At 37.7% G+C, this 25,146-nt stretch overlaps 2 protein-coding genes across 3 annotated transcripts in view; both read right to left on the reverse strand.

Annotated features, from left to right (window-relative positions):
* Window positions 1-25,146, reverse strand: part of LOC115762564 (rap guanine nucleotide exchange factor 4) — a 62,306-nt gene that overhangs the window by 12,496 nt on the left and 24,664 nt on the right. The window contains exons 1-2 of one of the 2 annotated variants that reach the window (XM_030704963.1): window positions 9,388-9,447; window positions 4,988-5,134 (exon numbers count right to left, since the gene is read on the reverse strand). In XM_030704963.1, coding sequence (XP_030560823.1) covers window positions 4,988-5,134; window positions 9,388-9,447 — 207 coding nt within the window. Of the gene's footprint in view, window positions 1-4,987; window positions 5,135-9,387; window positions 9,448-25,146 lie in introns of those variants that run through there. The other variant, XM_030704884.1, reaches the window with a different exon arrangement.
* LOC115762126 lies at window positions 13,462-17,848 on the reverse strand. Its single transcript, XM_030704235.1, has 4 exons — window positions 16,736-17,848; window positions 16,265-16,668; window positions 14,136-15,264; window positions 13,462-14,070 (listed from the first exon to the last, which is right to left on the reverse strand). The coding sequence occupies exons 1-4, from the start codon at window positions 17,835-17,837 to the stop codon at window positions 13,652-13,654; spliced, it is 3,054 nt and encodes a 1,017-aa protein (XP_030560095.1). The 5' UTR covers window positions 17,838-17,848; the 3' UTR covers window positions 13,462-13,651.

Raw genomic sequence — 25,146 nt, forward strand, 5'->3', positions numbered from 1 at the left:
TAACAGTAAATAAAGATTAAAAAAAATAGTTAAATGTCGGCAAATATATAAATATATATATAAATATCGATAAATAAATAAATCGATAAACGTTATACATTTTATTACTATCCATCTGCGTGCTTTGATCTGTTATTGAATTCGGAAGGCGTATTAAACAGTCGGTCCCACGAAAATTCGTTTTCTCATTTTTTTACGCCTGAGAGCACTTGGCGCACAGCTGATAAGCAGCGCAGCGCCGCAACGTTTGGCATTGGCGTCTACGCTAATTAAACTCATTTTCACTTATCAAAACGCACAGCGGGAGCATTGAGCGAGTGCGACAATTGTCGCTAGATATGATGAACTCAGGCAAGGCAAGAGGGGAGTGCTGGCCATCGTCGTCGCCTTTGCCTTGGAAACAAAAGCATGCTTAGTTAATAATGCTCATAGAGGGCTGTCAATAAGTAGGACTATTCATTTGAGCCATATTGTCTGGCAGAGCTGGGCTAGGGGCCATAACGAAGCAAGCAATTTAATTCAAGGTCAATTTGATTCAAGTCTTTGTTTATGCGTTAACAGAGGGAAACAGAAATTAATTATGGAAAATATGAGGAAAGCCATGCTCGAGTGCCCCAAATGCTCAAGCATTAAGTTTTTTTTATTTATGAGTTTAATAATATTTGTACCCAATGAAATAAATTTCATGAAAGGTCTAAAACAAAATTTTACTTATAAGACTGAAATATGGATAGAAAGGTGTTGCTGCATTGAATAGGCTTTAAATGTAATATATATTTTTATTATAACTGTGTTTGGAATGCGGGATTCAAATTTTGTTGCATACGTCTTAAAATATATTAGGTTGGATACATCTGCACACCAAAGGTGGAAATAGAAGGTGCGGGGTTACATTCACGAGTCGGTTTTGACAAAGAGTCTTACATGGGATTTTACAGCAGAGTTAAAAAGATGTCCGTTTGGGCTAAACGACTTTTTAAAATGAAATAAGTGAGCACATGTCTCACTTATATAGTCTAATCCACCGCCACTCGCGAAAAGCAAATGGAAAACTAAGTAAGAGTATTCAGCTGCGCACAGTAGCAGCAGGGCTAGAAACTTTTCCGTAAGGTCCAAGTAAGTTACGAAGTAAATGTAGCATAATTAAAGTGTTGTCTATTTAATTGAAATTTATGTAACAAAGCAAAGCCAAGTGGAAGTCCTGCAATTGCTACTTGTCTGCCTGGTGAGAGAAGGCCATTTGCTGCCCATTGAACATGCGCTAGTTGCAGCATTTGAATGGTCGTTAAAGAGCTCGTGATTTGCGTGGCAAACACAATTATTTCCAGTTCACACGACACACACACGCACACCTATTCACATACACACATACACAAGTGACAGGTGGCAGGCGGTTGTCTGCGGAAATTAGACCCGGAATTTTGTGGCAGCGCAGCCTGAGACAAATTGCTATTCAAATACGAATTCCCGAATTAACTCATCTGCAATTTTGTATATAGGTTATTTTGCCTTGCAGTCATAAACTAGACTTCGATCTTTAAAAAATATTTGAATTTAATTTGACACATTTCATGGGTCTAAATGCATATCATAATACACAGCCTGCAGCTGGTATAACGAAAAAGCTGGCATACATGTGGTATACGTAATGCACAGTCCATAAATAATAGAAAAGCGCAACGTTATTTGGCATGCCCCAGCTGCACAACATGCACCATTGCGTGCAACAGAATTGGACATGCGCTTTATTTATTTATTTATTTCTGTACGATTGCAGGCACTACTGTAACTTAGAACTAGAAGTACATACACACACATACACACCCACAGAAAATGACACAATAATGTTGTAGCAAATGCCATTAAGGCGAAGTGCAGCAATAAGGCAGATAAATATGTCCCTGTTTGGGGAAATACATTAAAGAAAGCCATAATTACTCGCAATTCCTTGGGTAATTCCTGTATATAGCATTCAATTATTTAACTTTACTTGGGTAACTACTTGGCTGACTTCTGTACATCAAATTTGATTATTTAACAAAAATGTTTTGGGTAACTCCTGTAATTATTATTTAACTAAAATTACTTAAGTAATTGCTTGGGTGATTCCTGTATAAGAAATAAACTTAAATAACTTGCAATTACTTGGGGGATTCCTGAGTATGCAACGTAATTATTGCATCAAAATAACTTGAGTAATGATGCGTCAAAATGTGTAATTAAATATGTAAATAACTAAAACAATAGAAGGTCCTTTACACGATTGATTCATGCAATTTAAAAGCAAAATGTTGTAATTATTATAACAAAACAAATTGAAGTTTTCATATTTAAAGCTTTCTTACTTTCAATCAAAACCTTTTTGCTCCCTTTCTTTTAAACACATTTCTATCTGAGTGCCATATCGTATAGCTGACATCTGAGGTTAAAAGTGTATTTAAGCTTCGTTGCGCCGACTTTCAATTTTCTAACTGCTTTTTGCTATTTCTGCTGTGAAAGTAAATATTTGCGCGCAAATCAAACAATTGCCACGGACCTCGCAAGGCACAGCACATAGTACAACACACACACACAGAGAAGCACACTCATGCACACGCACGAGCAGTTGAGTGTGAAAATTTGCAGTGACAACTCTTCGCGTAATATATTTTCAATTTAAACTGATTTCATCGCATTTACCAGGAGCTGCTGCTGCAGCAGCGATTGCAACATTTTATGGCACGCGCTGTGGGCGCTTAGCTTCATTGTTGCACATTGCGTATACGTAATATATGTTTGCCCTGCGTGCTGCAGATACTTTGTTATCTACCATTACCCATCAGCCAGGTTACAGTGGCAAGTAACAAGTGGCAAGTAACTACATATCTCTCTATGGGTTAGCCAATGTTGCCCCAATTTGAGGTTACTTTTCTCTTTATTTATTTTACTTGTTTTTTTTTTTCTTTTTTTTTAACTCAAAAGGTAAATATGCATTCATTCATCTTGTGCGTGTGTGTGAGTGGGTGTGTGTGTGTGCGGTTGGCTTATACCTTTTGTGCGTGTTTCCATTTAAAGTGCGAGCACATTTGCCCCCAGGGGCAAGTTCACAACTGCGTATAGTGTGCGTGTGTGTGTGTGTGTGTGTGTGTCTCTGTGTGTGGTTAGCCCTAAAAAACGGAATCTTCTTTAAACCGGCAACTATGCGTGTGTATGTGTATCTATCAAACATTTGGTATTTTGTCATTGGTTTTGGAAAAGTCTGTTGACGAATTTTGCAGCTTTCATTACGGATTCATTACTAGAACCTAATGCAAATATAATGGTCACTGATTACTCAAGATTAGTTTAGGATGAACCGCAAAAGCTATTTTCAAGCAGGTAAAATTCAATATTGCCAATTGGCATGCGATTCAATTAACTTTACCGTCAGCATTCAATATACTTAAGAGCGATCAATCATGAAAGTCGTATGTATACTTATAGAGATTTGAATTTCTAATTAATTAGCTTGGATCCTTTCATGCTTATTGAAACCTGCAGCGCAATATTATTAATTAACATTAATGAATAATGCAAATCGATTAGCCTGCCAAAGACTTTAATTCAATTTTGGTGATTGCACAAGAAATATCGTGGAGCCCATAATAAATACCAAACAACAAGTTTGCCCCATTAAATGGTGGGCATATGTTGGTGTCCTGCGGGCTGATTTGGGCGGGTTACGTCGCCTGCCGGTCGCCTCATTAATTGTTAATTGAAATTTTAATTAAATATTTTGACGCAAATACCGCAAATGCTGGGCTCCAGTCAAGAAGACAAGAAGCCTCAGCTACAAATATTTAGCAGACAGCTGCTCATTAGCAAAGCTCGGCTATGTGTGTGTGTCTGTATGTTTGTGGGCTTATGTGTGTGCATGTGTATATGTGGGTGTGCTTTTAATGAGTGCTCGACAAATACTTAAGATAGGCATCAAAGACGTCGCCCTCAAAATTTTAAAGACCAAATGACATGAGCTGATAATGCGCTAAAATTATAAAATAGGCTTAACTTAAGAAAGAAAAGCTTTAAATAAGAGATAACATTTTAGAGAAAATTGCTTCAACCTAATGCACTAAAGCGTACTTTAAGCTTTCAGTGCTGCAAAACAGGTGGAAATATTTGCTATCAGTGCTTAAAACATATTTTTCGTATGATCTCCCATTTTGATCTATGATTGCAGTATATTTGAACTGCTGTACATAACACCGATATCCTTGCATTACACATGGGCACTTGTTAGCTCTAAACATTTATTTTATTCCGTTTTAGGCCATTTAGAGTAGTTTGAAAACTAATTAGCCCTCTTTTATAGAAAAAGCTAACTTAAGGTATTACACAACACTACACAACACTACCATCGCCTGCTGTCAATAAAGATGGAAATCTATTTGTTTGATTTAGTGATAATAATTGTCTTTTAACTTCATTATTCCTGATTACACAACACTGCTGCTTTTATTTCTCTATTTTATGAAAAATGCATATTTAAGCTATTACACAACACTGTTGAAACACCTGTAAACATAGAATGGTATTTGCTTGATTAAGTGACGATAACTTTCTACTAAAACTTTATTTATCCTTATAAAACAACACTCATTTCTGCTGCTGTTCCTCTTGTAAGAGAAAGGCTTACTTTAGCTATTACACAACACTGACATCGCTAAGTAAAGTAAAGATAAAAGGCTGTTCGTTTAATTGAGTGACGATAACTTTATTTTTAAAATATTTTTTATTTTATTTTTGCTTATTGCACAGCACCAGCTTCTTGCTTGAAGGATTAATTTGCCAAACATTGTTTCTCCACATTTCACAACACTGCTCTGTCACGCGCACGCAAATTTCGTTTTTGCCCAGCTTAATTTAAGTGCCATTTTAAGCCCGTGTCATTACACAAAGCACTCAGAGTTGTTGTGTTATGAAATATGTATGTACCTACTTATGTATATGTGTGTGCGCTTCTGCTTACCTCCCAGATGAGTCGAAAATCCTGCTGTTCGACGCGCAGCAGCTCGCAGGTTGTCTTCGTCACGACGGTGCTGTCCCGTGGCAGGTCGTGTAGTATTGATTCGCCAAATGTGGCGCCCACGCCAAGATTACACAAAGTGACGGAGCTCTGCAAAAAGAAGATGTGGAAAAAGCAGGTGTTGAAAAAGGGGAGTGAGCAAAGGGGTGCTTTGTCAGGGTTGGGGGTTGTAGGCTACAAGTTAAAAGCTGCTCAAGTTTAGTTTGCATCTGTAGATTAAACATTTTGTGGTAAACACAGCTGACTTAACCCAGCTCTGTTGACATACCGGAGGGTGTCCTGTCCGTGTTGCTGTGTTTCTGTGTGTGTGTGTGTGTGTGTGTGCTAATTGCTCAATGTGCCACAATTTGTTTCAATGCTGCAATCTTGTGGCAGATTGTTAGCCAAACATTTGCTTACCAGCTGTAATCGTTTCATTGCGCACAAGTTTTGCCAATAAATTCGCAACGGAAGTTGTCAAGTTCTAAACCGGAAATGTTGACAGCCAAAAAAATGCAATTTCATTTTCGAAACTCCCCAACACAGCCCTGACGCACACAAAATACAATAACTAAGCGCCGCCTAACCGCAACATTGAAATGACATTTCATTTTCCAAGGCAGCACATTTTCTGCATAGCTGCGCTCAATGCTCAGCACTTGGCTTGGAGTTGGGGTATATGCGACTATTTAATGAATTTTCAGTCGAATCAAGACTTTTTTGTGACACATATTGGAATATTTTTAATGTACCACGAGCTCAATTGGCTGTCACGCACATCTTTGAACGCAAAGTTCTTAAATTTTTTATTGATTTTATGATTTGTTTGAATATAGTTTTTAAAGAATTGGATTTAATTAGTTTGCTACATTTAAAATTTCGTAAAATACGCCTCTTAGGTCTTGAACCGTAGAAGTTTCTTCATTGATTATGTGATTGTTTCTTTTATTATTATTAGGTACTTTATGTTAAAACGCCTTTTAAAATTGGCTTGGCAGATTATTTCTTTTTTCAAGTAACATTTGCGAACAAATAGAAAAAAAATTTGTATACGAATAGCTATTGGATTTCGTTGATCCAATAATAATATGTTAGTGTATCGCAAAATCCCTTAGAATTGGATTTAAATTTAGTTTTATTCATTAGAAATCGATCTGAAGGCCCGTTCCATGATTTCTCTTTCATGTGCCTTTTTAGTCTTGGACCATAAAAGACCTTAAACTACATGCGTCAAATATAACATATAATAAAATACTTTTTAAAATTAGTCTGATCATATTTTTAAGGAAATATTTGAGATCTAAGAGAAATATTCAAATAAGTTAATGTACTTTGTTGAGATTTATTATTGTTTAAAATTGTGTTTTTATTAACAATAGAATTCGTTTGGGCATTTGTTTGTTGTCTAATCTATGTGTGATAGACGTGTAGATGGATTTGGTTGTGAAAAAAAAATTGTATTTTAAAAATATTAGCAACAGAATTAGTTTTTGCATTTGCTTGTTGTCTAATCTATATGCTGACAGATTAGCTTATCTATAGAGTATTTTCTGGTGACACATTTTAAATAAAAAATGTTCGTGAGTCACAAAAAAGAACACACATTTGCGCAATCCGAATCTTTAATATAAAGCTAAAAGTATAGACTAAAGTCTATTTAATATTAAAAATTAGAATGCTAGACAATTAGATAGGGTAGAGTGTATATAAAGTAAAAACGGGTGTATTCAAAATTCATGCAATTGTTTATTGTCATTTGTAAAATTCTAAATTATTATTATGTCTCACTTCAGATAAAATAAATAAATGAGAAAATTTAATATTTTTAAAGGAGTATCAGCCAGGTAGTATTTTGCGAGTCTAGCCGAAGAAAGTATTGCATATTATAATATATTTAAAAACATTTTTTTTTAGATAATATTTAAGGCAACAAAAACAAAAAACATATTTTTATTTTAGCCTGCTTTGTATATTTTGAAACATTTGAATTGATTTTGCAGAGTAACATTCTGTCCAGCAAGGCTCATTAATGAATTTTGTTGGGATTGTTGCTAAGTTTGCATCTGCGGTTTGTGCTGTTTGTTCTCGCTGTTTGCTGCTGTTTGTTCTTACTTTCCCAGAAGACAACTTCTTGGCATCGCTCGAGGGCCCAGCCTCATTTCTGTGGGCTTAACTTGGCCCTCTCTCTCTCTCTTTCTTGGCCAACTGCTTGAAGCTGGGTACTGGGCGCTGGGTCTGAGGCAGCGCATGTAATTGGCTTAACAAGACTTACACACGACCGCAAAATTGTTAAACTCGCATTAGTCGGAGGCGTGTGTATTGGTGTGTGTGTGCGTGAGTGTGTGTTGGGTGTGTGTGTGTGTTGTGCTTGAGTTTTCTTTACAGTTAGTACACATGCAGTGGGTTTTGGCCGGGGTAGATGCCGCGACAGCAACAAATACTTAAGATCCGCTATAAAACATAACTTAATTATTTATGCGCTATGTAATTACAATTGTTGTTACTGTTATTGTTGTTGTTATTATTATTGTTGTTTTTTTATTGTTGTTGTTGGTCAAGTGCTGTCTTGAATTTCACGCGTCCCATTTGAAAATTTCATTTACTTGACTTGATTTATGGCGACTTTTGTTTTTGACATTCCAAACGTATTTTTCGCTGCTTCTTCTCCTTTTTTTTTTTTTTTAGCTCTTGGCCTGCTTTGTCGGCGTGAAACGCCATAAATTTTGATTGCTTTCTAATTGTTGTTGGCCCACAGTTTTTGGCCCAAAGAGATATTTCGCTAAATATTTAGATAAAGTCTGTGAATCGTTTATAGAATCGAGCTACACGCTGCGAACCGCAACATCGTAAAATTCGCATATTACTGGGAAATCAATTTAATTGATATTTTAAATGCAGAAAAAAGAGGAAAGCACAAAAAGCAGCCAAATGAATATTTGTTTATCCGAGTGAAAGAAATTGGATTTTATTGAATTACATAGAATAGTCGGTAACTGTGTTGATGAGCTTAATAATAATTATTTTAATGGTTAATAATTTTTAATGTTCGTGCTTGCGGTATTAACTTTGATCTGTTTGTTTTGCCTAAATGTTTCAGTTTATTTTTTACTTTTGTTTTTAGTTTTTTATAATGTACATACTGTTTAATTTCCGTTTCTGTTTTGTGTTATGCTATTTTTTTTTCAAAAGCTTGGACTCAGTATATTAATAGGACTGCATACCAAAGGTTTCCACAGAAAGGCAGGGTATATATGTATATTTCTGGTCAGCATTTAAAACTTATTTAGCTAATCTTAATGAATACATGGATCTGGATATAAAAAATCTAAGATATTATTATATTTTAAAATATTTGAGGCAGGGTAACAGCTCGTTGAGCATTCTCTCTTGTTTCAATACAATTTCTATCATTGCCATTCACTTTCTTTATTATATTAATCTTAATATATTTAAAATATCTCAGACAGGGTATCTGCTAGTTGAGCATTCTCTCTTGTCTCACTACAATTCCTATCATTGGCAATTCATCTCCTCGTTTTGTTTCTTTTATCACAATTTCCCGCCGGCGCACAGCTCCTGAGCTTTTCGCTTGCATTGGGTAAATCCCATTGATAGTTGGGAATGGCTTATTGAGCCAAGCCGGTTCGTTTTCAATCGATGTTTGGTGTTCTTTGTTATGTTGAAGCTTAGACCATTGGCCATTGTGTGCATTTTAATTGGAATCTAATGGAAAGAAAGTGCTCATCATAAGCTAAAGAGCCTGTAAAGGCTTTGTGGGATATAAAACATTTTGCAACATTTTATTATGCAGGAGATGTTTATTATCTGCCTTTGTTCTTTTATACCTATATATGTTTTTTCTTTTTAATAATTTTGCATAACGTAGAGCTCTTTGAAAAAAAAAAGCCTTTTCAAGCATTAAACTTCTTTGGCTATTAGTAATAAAAAAGGAACTGCTCCTTTTCTCTTTCTTTTCTATCCAAAACAGAAGATTTGTTTCTTTGATTTAGCTAGATAAAAAAGTCTTGCAAATGGCATCTTTTACACATAGATAAATACCTTTTCCTGCAAGAACATCGTGACACACAAAATCCACCTTCAAGTGGATAAAAATAATGGCACAGTCCATTGCAGAGTTGAACCATTAAGCACATGCCGCAATCAGACAAGGCTATCAAAGAAATATACTTATTTGTATCTCAATGTGTTCCATATGCTAACGATAGCACACGACACACACACACAGATACACACACAGACAGAGTCGCACTCCCTACATAACTTGCAAATTTATATCTGACTTAAGTGTGGGCACGTACTTTTTACATACTTTTCATACTCGTAAATGCAACGCAATGTTTTACCTTTGCATAATGTCGCGTTGATTGCTCCACATTATACGTACAACTGCGACGAAATAACATTTTTTACACGGCTGCTTTCTATTATTTGTTATGCTTCTTTTTATGTGCTGTAAGCTTGTATTTTGTGTGTAGATTTTATTTGTAATTTTTTTTATTATTTTAGTTTTGTAACAAAATTTTCATTTGCTTGTTTTTTTTTGTGTGTCAAATGCTGTAATAAATTTTCGAAATGCTTAAAAAAAAATAATAGCATGCAAATGTTTTTGTTGTGTGTACGTGTGTGTGTATTTTTGAATGAAATTCGCAAAACGTGTGCCACTGTTTACGGGCCGCAAACTATATAATATGAATTTGGCTAGTAGTTCTTTTTTCGGCACGCTGATAAATGAGTTGCAAGCGTGCTCAGCGCCACAAAAAATATGTTCGTGGCTAACAGCAACAACAACAACAACAACACAAACAGCAGCTATTGGCAACAACATTTGCATGCCACACATTTTGCACATGTAACTTTTTTGTGTATGATATACATATATATTATTATTAAATCTTTTGGCTTTTTTAGCGCGTACCACTTTCGATTTATGGCCATAATTGAATTGGCAGCTAGGCACGAAGTCTTATATAAAACAACAACAGAATTGAAAAGCAACACGCGCTGCGAGATGTGCTTGGCAAGTTGTGCAACCGCGCGGTGTCGCGTCGTAAACTGAACTGAAGTTGGCAATTGGTGCCGTCACACGGCAGAGTTTAAATTAGCAGCACGACATAACAACAGCGGCGTCCAGGTGTGTGTGTGTGTGTGTGTGTGTGTGAGTGTCTTGGTGTGGCTCTCTTTATGCAACGCTGCTGACAGTTGCTGAAGTGTGGCAGCAACAAAGGCAGCCACCACTTGCTGTGGCGTGTCGCAAATTGGAGCAGCCACAGTCGCAGCCTCAATCAGGCATGCAAAATACGCGTATCTCATATCATGAATGCTCGCTGGCAGAAAAAAAAAACGCAACTTGCAAACAAAGTTGTCAACAAAATTTCAGCTCTGTTTGTTTTTGCTGGTCAGTTGCTGTTGCTGCTGCTGCTGTGGCTGCATCAGTTGTGCAGCTTTCACTGGCTCTTGCTGTGGCAGGTAGCAATATCAAAGCAAATGCAATTAATCCATTGACATACGCTTTCGTATCGCATGTGCCCCAAACCTCGGCTAACTGGCCAAATGCCCAGCTGCTGCTGCGCTTGAAGAGCCCCACGCACACAACTGCAACACTTCCGTCTCCGGCAGCAACTGTTGCTGCCGGCTGCCTGCTGCTGCAATTGTAATTGCTGTTGTCGTTGTAATGCACTTCCAACTAATATTGCGGCTGCCCTGTGGCCTCTGCTTCGGGCAATCGCAATGATCTTGATTGTTGTTACTTGATGCAAAATCAAATATGAGATGGGCTTGAGGACAAGCTGCGTACACTGTAAAAATAGCAATTGAAGAAGCTCGCAGATTGAAATTGCTTTTGCTTTTGGTAATTTCTTTTACCTTTCTGGCTTACCGCACAAAATGTTTATTATTCTTCTCAACTTTTTGTATTTCATATATTGTGTGCCCTGCTGAGCCTGTTTTATAATTATATTAAATATATTTGTAAATTGTGGAAAGACATTTTATAATGAAGTTCTTTTCTACTTCTTTCTGGCATGCACATCAATAATTATATAATTACTTAAACATTTTTATATTATTGATTTGCGCTTTCAGAATTGAAATACAATTTCTTAATTTTATTTATTGTAATATTTAACAAATTGTATTAACTGTATTTCAACAAAAATTTACATTTAATTGAGATTCAATTTCATTTTGGCATATTTTCTACTTTTAGCATATTTCTTATTTCCCTCATATTATATAATAGTTTTTTTTTACATTTAATTATTGGTTTCTCCCCCCAAATATTTAACAATGCAACATAATTAATATATGCGATAAACAGGCAAAATGCCTTAACGTTTTTCTCACAGTGTATTAATCAGTGTGCACTGCAGCCGTTGACTCCCTCGGTAATGAAATCATTTGCTGCAACTGTGTAAATCCTAGAGTCAAAGTCTTCCTTTAATTAAGCAACTGTTTTTGGCATTCGATTTATTAAAGTTGGCCCGGCGAAGGTGTTGTCATTGTTAAGGTTGAACAACCTGCCCTTCTCCCAGCTGCTGCTGCTCTTATTTGATATATTTCTCATTTCGTTTTTCACTCCCTAAGTGGCAAGTGCTTTATGAGTTCAACAAAAAACAAAACAAAACAAAATCCAACAACAATCCATGCTTGAGACTAGTAATTAATTTGATTTTAGCCTGTTTCAGTAAAGGTGGAGCACAAAAAGCGGCTTTGCCAAAACAAGTCAATGACTGCTCACAATGAGTAAGCAGAGGCTAAAGCATTTCATGAGCCGAATTGCGTGTATCCGTAAGATACTCGCAATCCACAGTCCATTCAAATAATCTGCATAAGCAACGCGAAATTGTTTTACATTGAATTTTGTTGCACATGAATGGCATGTGCTCTGGCAATTTCTGCGTTTTATTCAGCCTATTAAATGCGGCGTTATTTAATAATTTATTAATTTTTTTGCTTTTCCGGTTGTGAATTTCTGTTTCAATATAATAAATTACAGTTTTTTTTTCATGGTTTAAAAATTCTCTTAGAGGGCATTACAAGCTATATATCAGCAAAGTTAAGTTAAGTTTTTTTAGAGTGAAAAATACGAAAAAAAATATAATCTGCTGCCTTAAAAATAAATAAATATATATAAGGGAATGTGTATTTTTTTATTAAAACCCATTTTTAACGTTATGACCGAGCACATGCTATGCAGAAATCACTTAAATGATTAACGCGTGAATTTCTATTTGAGCACCGCAAAACATGTGAAACTATTTTTAATGACATTTTCTGTTGCGCCGTTAGAGAATGGCACAATTAATAGAATTTTCCACGCCTTTAGATAGAGAAAAAGTTTTATGCAGTTTTCAGTTCTTTACACAGCCTCATTTTCCACGAGTTGCATGTTGTGATGACATTAGATAAAAAAAAAACACTTTTTATCTTGTCATGCATAATTAAAATACAATTTCAATGTGTGTTACAAGAATTTTAAATAGTATGATTACTCTTACGCATACGCGACCTACATTTAAAGAAGATTTTCATTAAACCTTGTGCAAAGTGTTTGCCTTTAAGCTGTGAAAAAGTTCGCAGCCAAAGAAAATTTGTGCTACCTTCCCAAGAACTATTTACATAGCCCACAAAAGCAAGTGCCCGACCTCAACTATGTAAATGCTGATGTATGTGCTTTGGGGGAGATATTGATTGTAAGGAACTCGCCTGGTGCCTGGAATTTAATGCGATGAAAACTATGCACATGTGGGGGAGTCTTTTGGGTAGAGCAAGACTTGGTATAAAATAGTTTGGCAGCTTCCCTTTAAATCATTCAGTGCCAATTCGAATGTAAATAACTAAAATAGTTGAAGCGTAAAACGCTGAACAGATAAACCGTCAAACGAAAAACTATTTTTTCTCTTTGGGAAAAGTTTTTTGCTCAAGCAGCAATATAAAAAAAAAATTATGGAATAAAAAAATGATTGAAAAGAAAAAGAAATTTGTATACAGATTAAGTAAGCGAGACCGTGTTTAAAATAATAAAAGTTTTTCACTGTGCTCCGATATTTGTTGTTTAAGAACTGCACAATCTATAACTTCCATGCAAACCGGGCTCTTAGTAGCTGAGGTCTTTAAACTTTAATACAGCATAGGTAGGGATTAAAGAGCTTACCATAATTGTAGACTTAAATATAATTTTAAATAAATATAAATAAATGTTAGATAATTTTTAAACAGTCCTAAGCATCTGATAAAGGCTGCAATCACAAAAACTATTATAAAACAGTTTGCTATCAGTTCTCAGAATATCAAGTGGTATAAAGATAATTGAAGCAGGTAACAAAAGTTATTTCTAGTAGCATGTTTAAATATATAAATATGTTGCGAAAGGCCGCAGACAGAGTATTCGCTGGTAGAGTGAAGTGTGCCTTTTCATGCTTTATTACACCATTTAATTATATGTTTGTTAATAACATACCCATTCACAAAAGTACATACAAAGGCAAACATGTTTGCTAATCTCTGTTACTATATGTAATTCAGACTGCATATTAGCCACACATGACGACATCGACAACAATTCAAGAATTTGAAAACAAAGCACTGGGCACGTTTACATATTTCCAGCTAAGCTCGCTCCACACGCAGGTAAATGCCGCCAATTGTGCCCAAAACGAACGATTTGGGATCATAGATGAGCGGAATATCAGTTTTGTCACACACCGAAAACTTGAAGTTCCTTATCAGCTGGGCCAGGCCAACACGTGTTTGCATTTGTCCAAAACGCATTCCCACACAATTTCTGGGGCCATCGCCGAAGGGCAGCCACTCAACCGAGTCGCGAGCTGCCACTTGTTCAGCCGAGAAGCGATCCGGATCGAATTTCTCGGGATCGGGATAGAGGTCTTCATCCCGATGATAGGCAGCTGCAGGCAGTATGACCTGCGTTCCCTTCTCGATAACGTATTTTGGATGTCCAGGAACAACATAATCATTTAGGGCCTTGCGTTCGAGGAAAGGTACAATAGTATATAGGCGGAGTATTTCTATTAAAGCAAGTGCAGAGGGTAGTTACAATTGCTTTCAATACTTGATATGTCTTTCAGCTCACCTGAAATAACCTGATCCAAGTATCGCATGGCTAAAATACTTTCATAGGTCAGTTTACCATCATATGACTGCAGAATATTATGAATGTCTTCCCTTAACTTGTCCTGAATATCGGTATGCTGGGCCAGCTCATATAGACAATAGCTCATGGTTGATGAAGAGGTCTCGAAGCCGGCCATATAGAAGACAAAGACTTGGGCAGCCAGCTCACCAACATCCAACCCTGTGACTACTTCGCCGTTGTCCATTGTAAAGCTGCCCTTCTGCTTCAGCTCGATGAGCATCTCCATAAAGTCGTTCCGCTTGATATTTTCCTTCTCTCTGTACGCTATTGTTTCTTGAACCAGTCCCATAAAGAACTCATGAACATCATCAGGTATCATGCGCATTCGCAGTTTGCGTGCCAAATTGGGAAAACTGAAGTGGAAGGCCGTCAGCAACGGACCGTGTCGCAACTCGACGAGTGCTTTACGTGCCATTTTACGGAAGTCGGTTTCGGGAGTTCGCAGGGTGTTGCACTCAATTCCAAAGGCACATGTGCCTATGACATCGGTTGTGAAGCGAGCCATCAAATCTTTGATTTCGATGATAGCACCTCCAGACTTGGCTGGGACTTCTTCCAGCATTACTTTGACGAATTCCTCAGACACTTTGATGACAGTTGGGAACATGAACTTCATCTTGCCAGAAGTAAAAGTGGGCGAAAGCTTCTGTCGCATCTCCCTCCAACGTTTGCCATCCAAATTGAAAAGATGCCCCGTGAGTGGGTCGTCGCGTTCATTGTGGAACTGTCCACGATCGGCGAAGTTCGTGAAATCCTTAATCAAAACATTCTTTGCCAATTTGATATCCATAATAAATGCACTGCGTCTTTGCAGAAAGTTGAAGCCCACAAACGGGTGACCCGTCTTTCGGAATTTGTTGTAATATTCCTCCACAATATCGTTAAGTACGCGATTTTTTCTAAAGCCAGTCAGATTTCCATAGAGCGGATGCGGTGCATCTTGGGGTATTCCACGGTTCTTCCAATAGTTCATGTTGTGGTGCAAAAAATACGCAACCAAAGCTGATAAACCGGTCAGCAAATATATTAGAAACAACAACATTTTGTGTTCAGCTCTCAACGGATTCTGGTCAAACACTGAGCTCAGTCGAGCCAACCCGCCTGTATTTTATTCTCTCTGGCCTAATGTTTACTACGATATCTGTTTGTGATTATTTTAATCCGCAAAAGTGTGGGAGTGTAGGGAGATAGCAGGGCATCTGACTGTGAAATGCATTTCTTTCTTTCCATTTCTTCCAGGCGCTTGATATCAAAGAGTCGCATTTCATTTTAATCTTAAATCTTCTTAATGTTTACTTTGCAAATATTTGTTTTGTGTTTTGTCGTAGAATTTAACTGAAGAGAAAACCGGATTGGAGAGCCGATTTGTTTGGCGCACATAAACTGCGAATTTGTGTCTATGTTTTAAAGAAACAACGAATACCCCTCAATTTCACTAAAAAAAAAATTCTGAAAACTATTTTTGATTTTTCAAGATTTTGTATCGAAAAAATTACAAGGGAACCGCAAAATATACCAAAAAAATGTATTTTTTTTATTAATTTATCATAAAATAATCATTGAATAATTTCAAACTATTTACAAAAAAACGTTTAAAAGTCAATTAAATGTAATTGTCAGAATGAGACATAAAATGCATGTGGCCTATTGCAGGTTGCATGCAACACACATATATGTATATACCCTTGCTAAGAATTTTTATTTTTGTATACATATACAGAAACGTGTTTTTTTTTTTAAGTTAAATTACCTATTAGAACGTAGTTCAATAAAAAAGTTAGATCAACGCGTACTATGCTTATTTTTAGCACATACTTCAGGATTTAATTGGGTCTCTATATTTTGATACTTTATAAATAAAACTAGTTAATGAAAATTAAAACAAGTTGAACAGGTAGGCCTGTTTCTTTTTTATGTGTATGTACATATAAGGGCAAACAGGTGCTTATTATACAAATTAGTGTATGTAATCACACAAGCTCCAACAAATATGACCGCATCGTCACAACTCATGTAAAAACAACATCGCTTGATTTTGTTGTTTTTCAATTCTAAACACGCTCCACACGCAGATAAATGCCGCCAATTGTGCCCAAAACGAACGATTTGGGATCATAGATGAGCGGAATATCAGTTTTGTCACAAACCGAAAATTTGAAGTTCCTTATCAGCTGAGCCAGGCCAATGCGGGTTTGCATTTGACCAAAACGCATTCCCACACAATTTCTGGGGCCATCGCCGAAGGGCAGCCACTCAACCGAGTCGCGAGCTGCCACTTGTTCAGCCGAGAAGCGATCCGGATCGAATTTCTCGGGATCCGGATACAAATCTTCGTCCCTATGGTAGGCAGTAGCAGGTATTATAACCTGAGTGCCTTTCTCTATAACGTACTTGGGATGACCGGGTACAACATAATCATTCAGAGCCTTGCGCTCGAGGAAAGGCACAATAGTGTACAGGCGGAGAGTTTCTGTTGACGTAGGAGTTCAAAATAGTTTAGAAGCCCATGAGCTCCGGTTTTTTTTTTTCGAGCTCACCTGAAATAACTTGATCCAAGTACCGCATAGCTTTAATGCTTTCGTAGGTCAGTTTTCCATCATGTTGCTGCAGAACATCTTTAATATCTTCTCTTAACTTATCCTGAATATCGGTATGCTGGGCCAGCTCATATAGCCCATAGGTCATGGTTGATGAGGAGGTTTCAAAGCCCGCCAAATAGAAGACAAAGACTTGGGCAGCTAACTCACCAACATCCAACCCTGTGACTACTTCGCCGTTGTCCATTGTAAAGCTGCCCTTCTGCTTCAGCTCGATGAGCATCTCCATAAAGTCGTTTCGCTTGATATTTTCCTTTTCTCTGTATGCTATTGTTTCCTTAACCAATCCCATAAAGAACTGGTGAACGTCTTCGGGAATCATGCGCATTCGCAGTTTGCGTGCCAAATTTGGAAAACTAAAGCTAAATGCGGTTAGGAAAGTCCCATGACGCATCTCAGTGAAGGACTTTTGTCCCATTTTTCGGAAGTCAGTTACGGGAGTGCGCAGGGTGTTGCACTCAATTCCAAAGGCACATGTGCCTATGACATCGGTTGTGAAGCGAGCCATCAGATCTTTGACTTCGATGATAGCGCCTCCCGATTTGGCTGGGACTTCTTCAAGCATTACTTTGACGAATTCCTCAGACACTTTGATGACAGACGGGAACATGAACTTCATCTTGCCAGAAGTAAAAGTGGGCGAAAGCTTCTGTCGCATCTCCCTCCAACGTTTGCCATCCAAATTGAAGAGATGCCCAGTGAGTGGGTCGTCGCGCTCATTGTGGAACTGTCCACGATCGGCGAAGTTCGTGAAATCCTTAATCAAAACATTCTTTGCCAGTTTGATATCCATGATAAATGCGCTCTGCTTTTGAATAAAGCTAAAACCCACAAACGGATGACCCGTCTTTCGGAATTTGTTGTAGTATTCGATCAAAGCATTATGTATTATGCGATTCTTTCTGAATCCGACCAAATTTCCATAGAACGGATGCGGGGGTTCTTGAGGTATTCCCCGGCTCTTCCAGTAATTCATGTTGCGGTGCAGCAGATACACCACCAAAGCTGATATCGCGATCAGCAAATAAATTAGAAATAACATTTTGCGATTTGTTCCTTGCGACTCTTCGAAAGACACTGAGCTCCGTCGGGATAACTACTGGCTATTTTATTCAGAAATTTTGTTTGGCGGACTGCGCATTATTAGTTAGTTAATGTATATATCAGCATGAGTCAGCAGTTTTTTTGGCTGTTCATATTTACACTGAGCGTTTTGTATTTTGAGAGAGCGCCTTGCCGTGGAAACGAGCTTGATAAGTGTTATCTGAGAGCCGGCCGTAGACTTATGCTGAGAGTCATACTGACTGGACAAGCGGCGTGTGTCGCGAATGCTCCCGATTGTCGTGGTTATCAGGGGAACCGGTTTCGCATATGCGTTGTGTTTGACAATAGAAACCTAGAGGAGGCACCCGGCAGGTTGCTCTATTAAAAATCTTCTCATGCTACCTTTTGGCATGCTAAGCGACACCTTCACATTGTCATTCAGATGGATTCGCGAATTTTAAAGCAATTTAAAAGCTAAACCGATTTTGAAACGGAATAGCATTTGGCTAATAGTTTGACTTTGGCGATTATAAAGCCCCTCAACACTTAACTTAGGTAATAATAATGTAATGTAAAGGTGTATTTATGTATAATTTGTTGAATTATCAAACATATTTCCCTTTTGCGTTTTGCTTTACAATTGGAATAAATCTTGTGCTAATTGGCACAGAGCGAATGACTATTCTCCCCTTAAGCAACTTATAATGTGACCAAGCGCTTAGAGTGTAAATCTTAAGATAAATGTTATTATTTGATGTCAGCTAAGTGTTTATAAGTTCTCTTTTGTTCAGTTGTGCGTTTAACTGTTTGAAGTGCTTACTCGAGTTCACTTTCAAAGTAAACGCAATTATTGGCACTATACGACGCTTTAAGCTGCTCTTGCAGGACATTTTTCTCTCTCTGTGTGTGTGTGCGTGTGTGTATTTGTGTGTCCTTTTGCTGTCCGTTATGGCCAGTCCTTGCAGCCCTCAACTGACAGCAACAGGCGTGCTCGGTGTGTGCGGCTTAAACCCTGCAATCGCACTACCAACAAATATTTTCCCGTTGACGTTTATTTAATTATGTGCGCTGCATTTTATTTTGCACAGCTTTTCAAAGGGATTTTCATTGGAGGTACGTGTGAAAAGTGCTCAATTATAAATGTTATTTAAGGGGTCTTTCAATTTAACAGCTGACCCAGCCTGTCCAGCTCAGGCTTAAATTGTTCACTCACATACGTTGTCAAGCCACACATACGCTTTAAGGCTGACCTTCAGCTGTCAGCCAGACGCCCCACTTCTGAGCCATTTCCACTGACAAATCATGTGAATTTGCAGCAAAGCCCAACAAAGGGAATAAAAAACACAACTCAGCCAAGCACAAGAAGGCGACGGACGCGCTTCGTCTTAGCCATAGCCATAATGAATGCATGAGCTGAAACAAAAAGAATGAGTTTTTTATGAAGCAGGGCGAGCCGTCGGGGGCCCAGCTCGACTGCACTTATGCGCTAAATAAAAATGCAAATCTAAATGTAACATAAGAGCTGCACTATACGAGTATATAAATGCGTGCAAAAACCAGGCGGTCACAAAAGAAAACCTCGAGAAATGCATACAAAAAATAAAATAAATTCTTAAGTGGAGAGTACTCGAGTGGAAGCTACCCTGTTGCTCAGTCTTAAGAAAAGTTTGATCACTATACATACGATTTGTTGAGATACTCTATTTCAGATCTTTAATTTCTTTGTTACTTAATAGTTGCGTTGCCTTTTCTTTGCTCTTTACTGTTTTAAATAAACTGTTGAGATTATACTGCGATCGCTATGATATGTTTAAGGTTTATAGATTCAATCCACCCAAAGATATGGGAAGATAGACCGATAGGCAGATTGGATTCCCACCCCCATAACTGGTTTAAGTCTCATCCGATTTTTACGAAATTGGGCTTTTTGTTCACGGTTTTCCGCCTAGATTAATCTGGCATTCAAATCTGAATACATATTTTTTGGTCGAAATTCATGTCAAAATCTTACCCCAAGTTTCGTATATAGACAAGGGCCAAAATTTCCCAACCCCATAACTGGGTCAAATCTCATCAGATTTTCACGAAGTTTGGATTTTTGTTAATGGTTTTCCCTCTAAATCAATCGGGCATTCAAATCTGAATACATATTTTTTGGTCGAAATTCATGTCAAATCTTACCCCAAGTTTCGTATATAGACATGGGCCAAAATTTCCCAACCCCATAACTTGGTCAAATCTCATCAGATTTTCGCGAGGTTTGCATTTTTGTTCATGGTTCGCCCTCTAGATCAATCCGGCATTCAAATGTAAATACATATTTTTTGGTCAAAATTCATGTCAAAATCTTTCCCCAAGATTCGTATATAGACATGGGTCAAAACTTCACAACCCCATAACTCGGTCAAATCTCATCAGATTTTCGCGAGGTTTGGATTTTTGTTGATGGTTTGCCCTCTTAATCAATCTGGCATTCAAATCTGAGTACATATTTTTTGGTCGAAATTCATGTCAAAATCTTACCCCAAGTTTCCTATATAGACAAGGGTTAAAATTTACCACCCCCATATCTCGGCCAAATCTCTTCCGATTTTCACGAAGTTTGGCTTTTTCTTCATGGTTTTCCCTCTAGATTAATCTGGCATTCAAATCTGAACACCGATTTTTTAGTCGAAATTCATGTCCAAATCTTACCCCAAGTTTCGTATATAGACATGGGCCAAAATTTGCCACCACCATAACTCGGTCAAATCTCATTAGATTTTCACGAGGTTTGGATTTTTGTTGATGGTTTGCCCTCTAAATCAATCGGGCATTCAAATCTGAATACATATTTTTTGGTCGAAATTCATGTCAAAATCGTACCCCAAGTTTCGTATATAGACATGGGCCAAAATTTCCCAACCCCATAACTGGGTCAAATCTCATCAGATTTTCGCGAGGTTTGGATTTTTGTTGATGGTTCGCCCTCTAAATTAATCTGGCATTCAAATCTGAGAAAATATTTTTTGGTCGAAATTCATGTCAAAATCTTACCCCAAGTTTCCTATATAGACAAGGGTTAAAATTTACCACCCCCATATCTCGGCCAAATCTCTTCCGATTTTCACGAAGTTTGGCTTTTTCTTCATGGTTTTCCCTCTAGATTAATCTGGCATTCAAATCTGAACACCGATTTTTTAGTCGAAATTCATGTCCAAATCTTACCCCAAGATTCGTATATAGACATGGGTCAAAATGTACCACCCCCATATCTCGGCCAAATCGCATCCGATTTTCACGAAGCTTGGCTTTTTCTTAATAGTTTTCCCTCTAGATTATTCTGGCATTCAAATCTTGACACCGATTTTTTGGTCGAAATTCATGTCAAAATCTTACCCCAAGTTTCGTATTTAGACATGGGCCAAAATTTCCCAACCCCATAACTGGGTCAAATCTCATCAGATTTTCGCGAGGTTTGGATTTTTGTTGATGGTTTGCCCTCTAAATCAATCTGGCATTCAAATCTGAATACATATTTTTTGGTCGAAATTCATGTCAAAATCTTACCCCAAGTTTCGTATACAGACATGGGTCAAAACTTCCCATCCCCATAACTCGGTCAAATCTTATTAGATTTTCACGAGGTTTGCATTTTTGTTCATGGTTCGCCCTCTAGATCAATCCGGCATTCAAATGTAAATACATATTTTTTGGTCAAAATTCATGTCAAAATCTTACCCCAAGTTTCGTATATAGACATGGGCCAAAATTTACCACCCCCATATCTCGGCCAAATCTCTTCCGATTTTCACGAAGTTTGGCTTTTTCTTCATGGTTTTCCCTCTAGATTAATCTGGCATTCAAATCTGAACACCGATTTTTTAGTCGAAATTCACGTCCAAATCTTACCCCAAGATTCGTATATAGACATGGGTCAAAATGTACCAACCCCATATCTCGGCCAAATCTCATCCGATTTTCACGAAGCTTGGCTTTTTCTTAATAGTTTTCCCTCTAGATTATTCTGGCATTCAAATCTCGACACCGATTTCTTGGTCGAAATTCATGTCAAAATCTTACCCCAAGTTTCCTATATAGACAAGGGTTAAAATTTACCACCCCCATATCTCGGCCAAATCTCTTCCGATTTTCACGAAGTTTGGCTTTTTCTTCATGGTTTTCCCTCTAGATTAATCTGGCATTCAAATCTGAATACATATTTTTTGGTCGAAATTCATGTCCAAATCTTACCCCAAGATTCGTATATAGACATGGGTCAAAATGTACCACCCCCATATCTCGGCCAAATCTCATCCGATTTTCACGAAGCTTGGCTTTTTCTTAATAGTTTGCCCTCTAGATTATTCTGGCATTCAAGTCTCGACACCGATTTTTTGGTCGAAATTCATGTCAAAATCTTACCCCAAGTTTCCTATATAGACAAGGGTTAAAATTTACCACCCCCATATCTCGGCCAAATCTCTTCCGATTTTCACGAAGTTTGGCTTTTTCTTCATGGTTTTCCCTCTAGATTAATCTGGCATTCAAATCTGAACACCGATTTTTTAGTCGAAATTCATGTCCAAATCTTACCCCAAGATTCGTATATAGACATGGGTCAAAATGTACCACCCCCATATCTCGGCCAAATCTCATCCGATTTTCACGAAGCTTGGCTTTTTCTTAATAGTTTTCCCTCTAGATTATTCTGGCATTCAAATCTCGACACCGATTTTTTGGTCGAAATTCATGTCAAAATCTTACCCCAAGTTTCGTATATAGACATGGGCCAAAATTTGCCACCCCCATAACTCGGTCAAATCTCATTAGATTTTCACGAGGTTTGGATTTTTGTTGATGGTTTGCCCTCTAAATCAATCGGGCATTCAAATCTGAATACATATTTTTTGGTCGAAATTCATGTCAAAATCTTACCTCAAGTTTCGTATACAGACATGGGTCAAAACTTCCCATCCCCATAACTCGGTCAAATCTCATTAGATTTTCACGAGGTTTGCATTTTTGTTCATGGTTCGCCCTCTAGATCAATCCGGCATTCAAATGTAAATACATATTTTTTGGTCAAAATTCATGTCAAAATCTTTCCCCAAGATTCGTATATAGACATGGGTCAAAACTTCCCAACCCCATAACTCGGTCAAATCTCATCAGATTTTCCCGAGGTTTGGATTTTTGTTGATGGTTTGCCCTCTAAATCAATCTGGCATTCAAATCTGAGTACATATTTTTGGTCGATATTCATGTCAAAATCTTACCCCAAGTTTCCTATATAGACAAGGGTTAAAATTTACCACCCCCATATCTCGGCCAAATCTCCTCCGATTTTCACGAAGTTTGGATTTTTCTTCCTGGTTTTCCCTCTAGATTAATCTGGCATTCACATCTGAACACCGATTTTTTAGTCGAAATTCATGTCCAAATCTTACCCCAAGATTCGTATATAGACATGGGTCAAAATGTACCACCCCCATATCTCGGCCAAATCTCATCCGATTTTCACGAAGCTTGGCTTTTTCTTAATAGTTTTCCCTCTAGATTATTCTGGCATTCAAATCTCGACACCGATTTTTTGGTCGAAATTCATGTCAAAATCTTACCCCAAGATTCGTATATAGACATGGGTCAAAATGTACCACCCCCATATCTCGGCCAAATCTCATCCGATTTTCACGAAGCTTGGCTTTTTCTTAATAGTTTTCCCTCTAGATTATTCTGGCATTCAAATCTCGACACCGATTTTTTGGTCGAAATTCATGTCAAAATCTTACCCCAAGATTCGTATATAGACATGGGTCAAAATGTACCACCCCCATATCTCGGCCAAATCTCATCCGATTTTCACGAAGCTTGGCTTTTTCTTAATAGTTTTCCCTCTAGATTATTCTGGCATTCAAATCTCGACACCGATTTTTTGGTCGAAATTCATGTCAAAATCTTACCCCAAGATTCGTATATAGACATGGGTCAAAATGTACCACCCCCATATCTCGGCCAAATCTCATCCGATTTTCACGAAGCTTGGCTTTTTCTTAATAGTTTTCCCTCTAGATTATTCTGGCATTCAAATCTCGACACCGATTTTTTGGTCGAAATTCATGTCAAAATCTTACCCCAAGTTTCGTATATAGACATGGGTCAAAACTTCCCAACCCCATAACTCGGTCAAATCTCATCAGATTTTCCCGAGGTTTGGATTTTTGTTGATGGTTTGCCCTCTAAATCAATCTGGCATTCAAATCTGAGTACATATTTTTGGTCGATATTCATGTCAAAATCTTATCCCAAGTTTCCTATATAGACAAGGGTTAAAATTTACCACCCCCATATCTCGGCCAAATCTCTTCCGATTTTCACGAAGTTTGGTTTTTTCTTCATGGTTTTCCCTCTAGATTAATCTGGCATTCAAATCTGAACACCGATTTTTTAGTCGAAATTCATGTCCAAATCTTACCCCAAGATTCGTATATAGACATGGGTCAAAATGTACCACCCCCATATCTCGGCCAAATCTCATTAGATTTTCACGAGGTTTGCATTCTTGTTGATGGTTCGTCCTCTAGATCAATCCGGCATTCAAATCTGAATACATATTTTTTGGTCGAAATTCATGTCAAAATCTTACCCCAAGTTTCGTATACAGACATGGGTCAAAACTTCCCAACCCCATAACTCGGCCAAATCTCATCAGATTTTCACGAGGTTTGCATTTTTCTTGATGGTTCGTCCTCTAGATCAATTCGGCATTCAAAAGTGAACACATATATTTTGGTCGAAATTCATGTCAAAATCTTTCCGCAGGATTCGTATTTTTACAAAAACCAAAACCAAAATTTCCCATTATTATAACTCGGTCAAATGTCATCAGATTTTCTTTTTATTCTTTATATATATATATTATATTTACTTTAAAGTCTCAATATGTGTCTATTCCATGAGAAACCTACAAAAAGGTCCCAATTATCCATTTTTAGTAGATACAGGGTATACAAATAAGCGGCATCTGTAGCTACGTCTGCATTTGCATCTGCATATCTGTATCTTCAACTGCAACTGCTGCTGCTGCTGATGTTGCTGTGTTGCTGTTTTTGTTGTTGTTATTCATGTCAGACAGGCGCGCAGCTGATTTGATGCTGTCGTCTTTTGTTGTTGACTTAGTTGCTGCCAAGGTGACAGCAAACAGACAAACAATTGCTTCCAACTATTCTTCAAGTCAGAGCCAGAGCCAGAGCGGGAGCCAGAGCTACGGCTCGCCCCTTCCTGCCAGCGCCCAGTGCTAGACTTGAGCTGAGCTGCGTTGCTAATTA

This window comes from Drosophila novamexicana, unplaced genomic scaffold, assembly GCF_003285875.2.
Source record: "Drosophila novamexicana strain 15010-1031.04,08,12 unplaced genomic scaffold, DnovRS2.1 tig00000008-arrow-pilon, whole genome shotgun sequence".
Lineage (NCBI taxonomy): Eukaryota > Metazoa > Arthropoda > Insecta > Diptera > Drosophilidae > Drosophila > Drosophila novamexicana.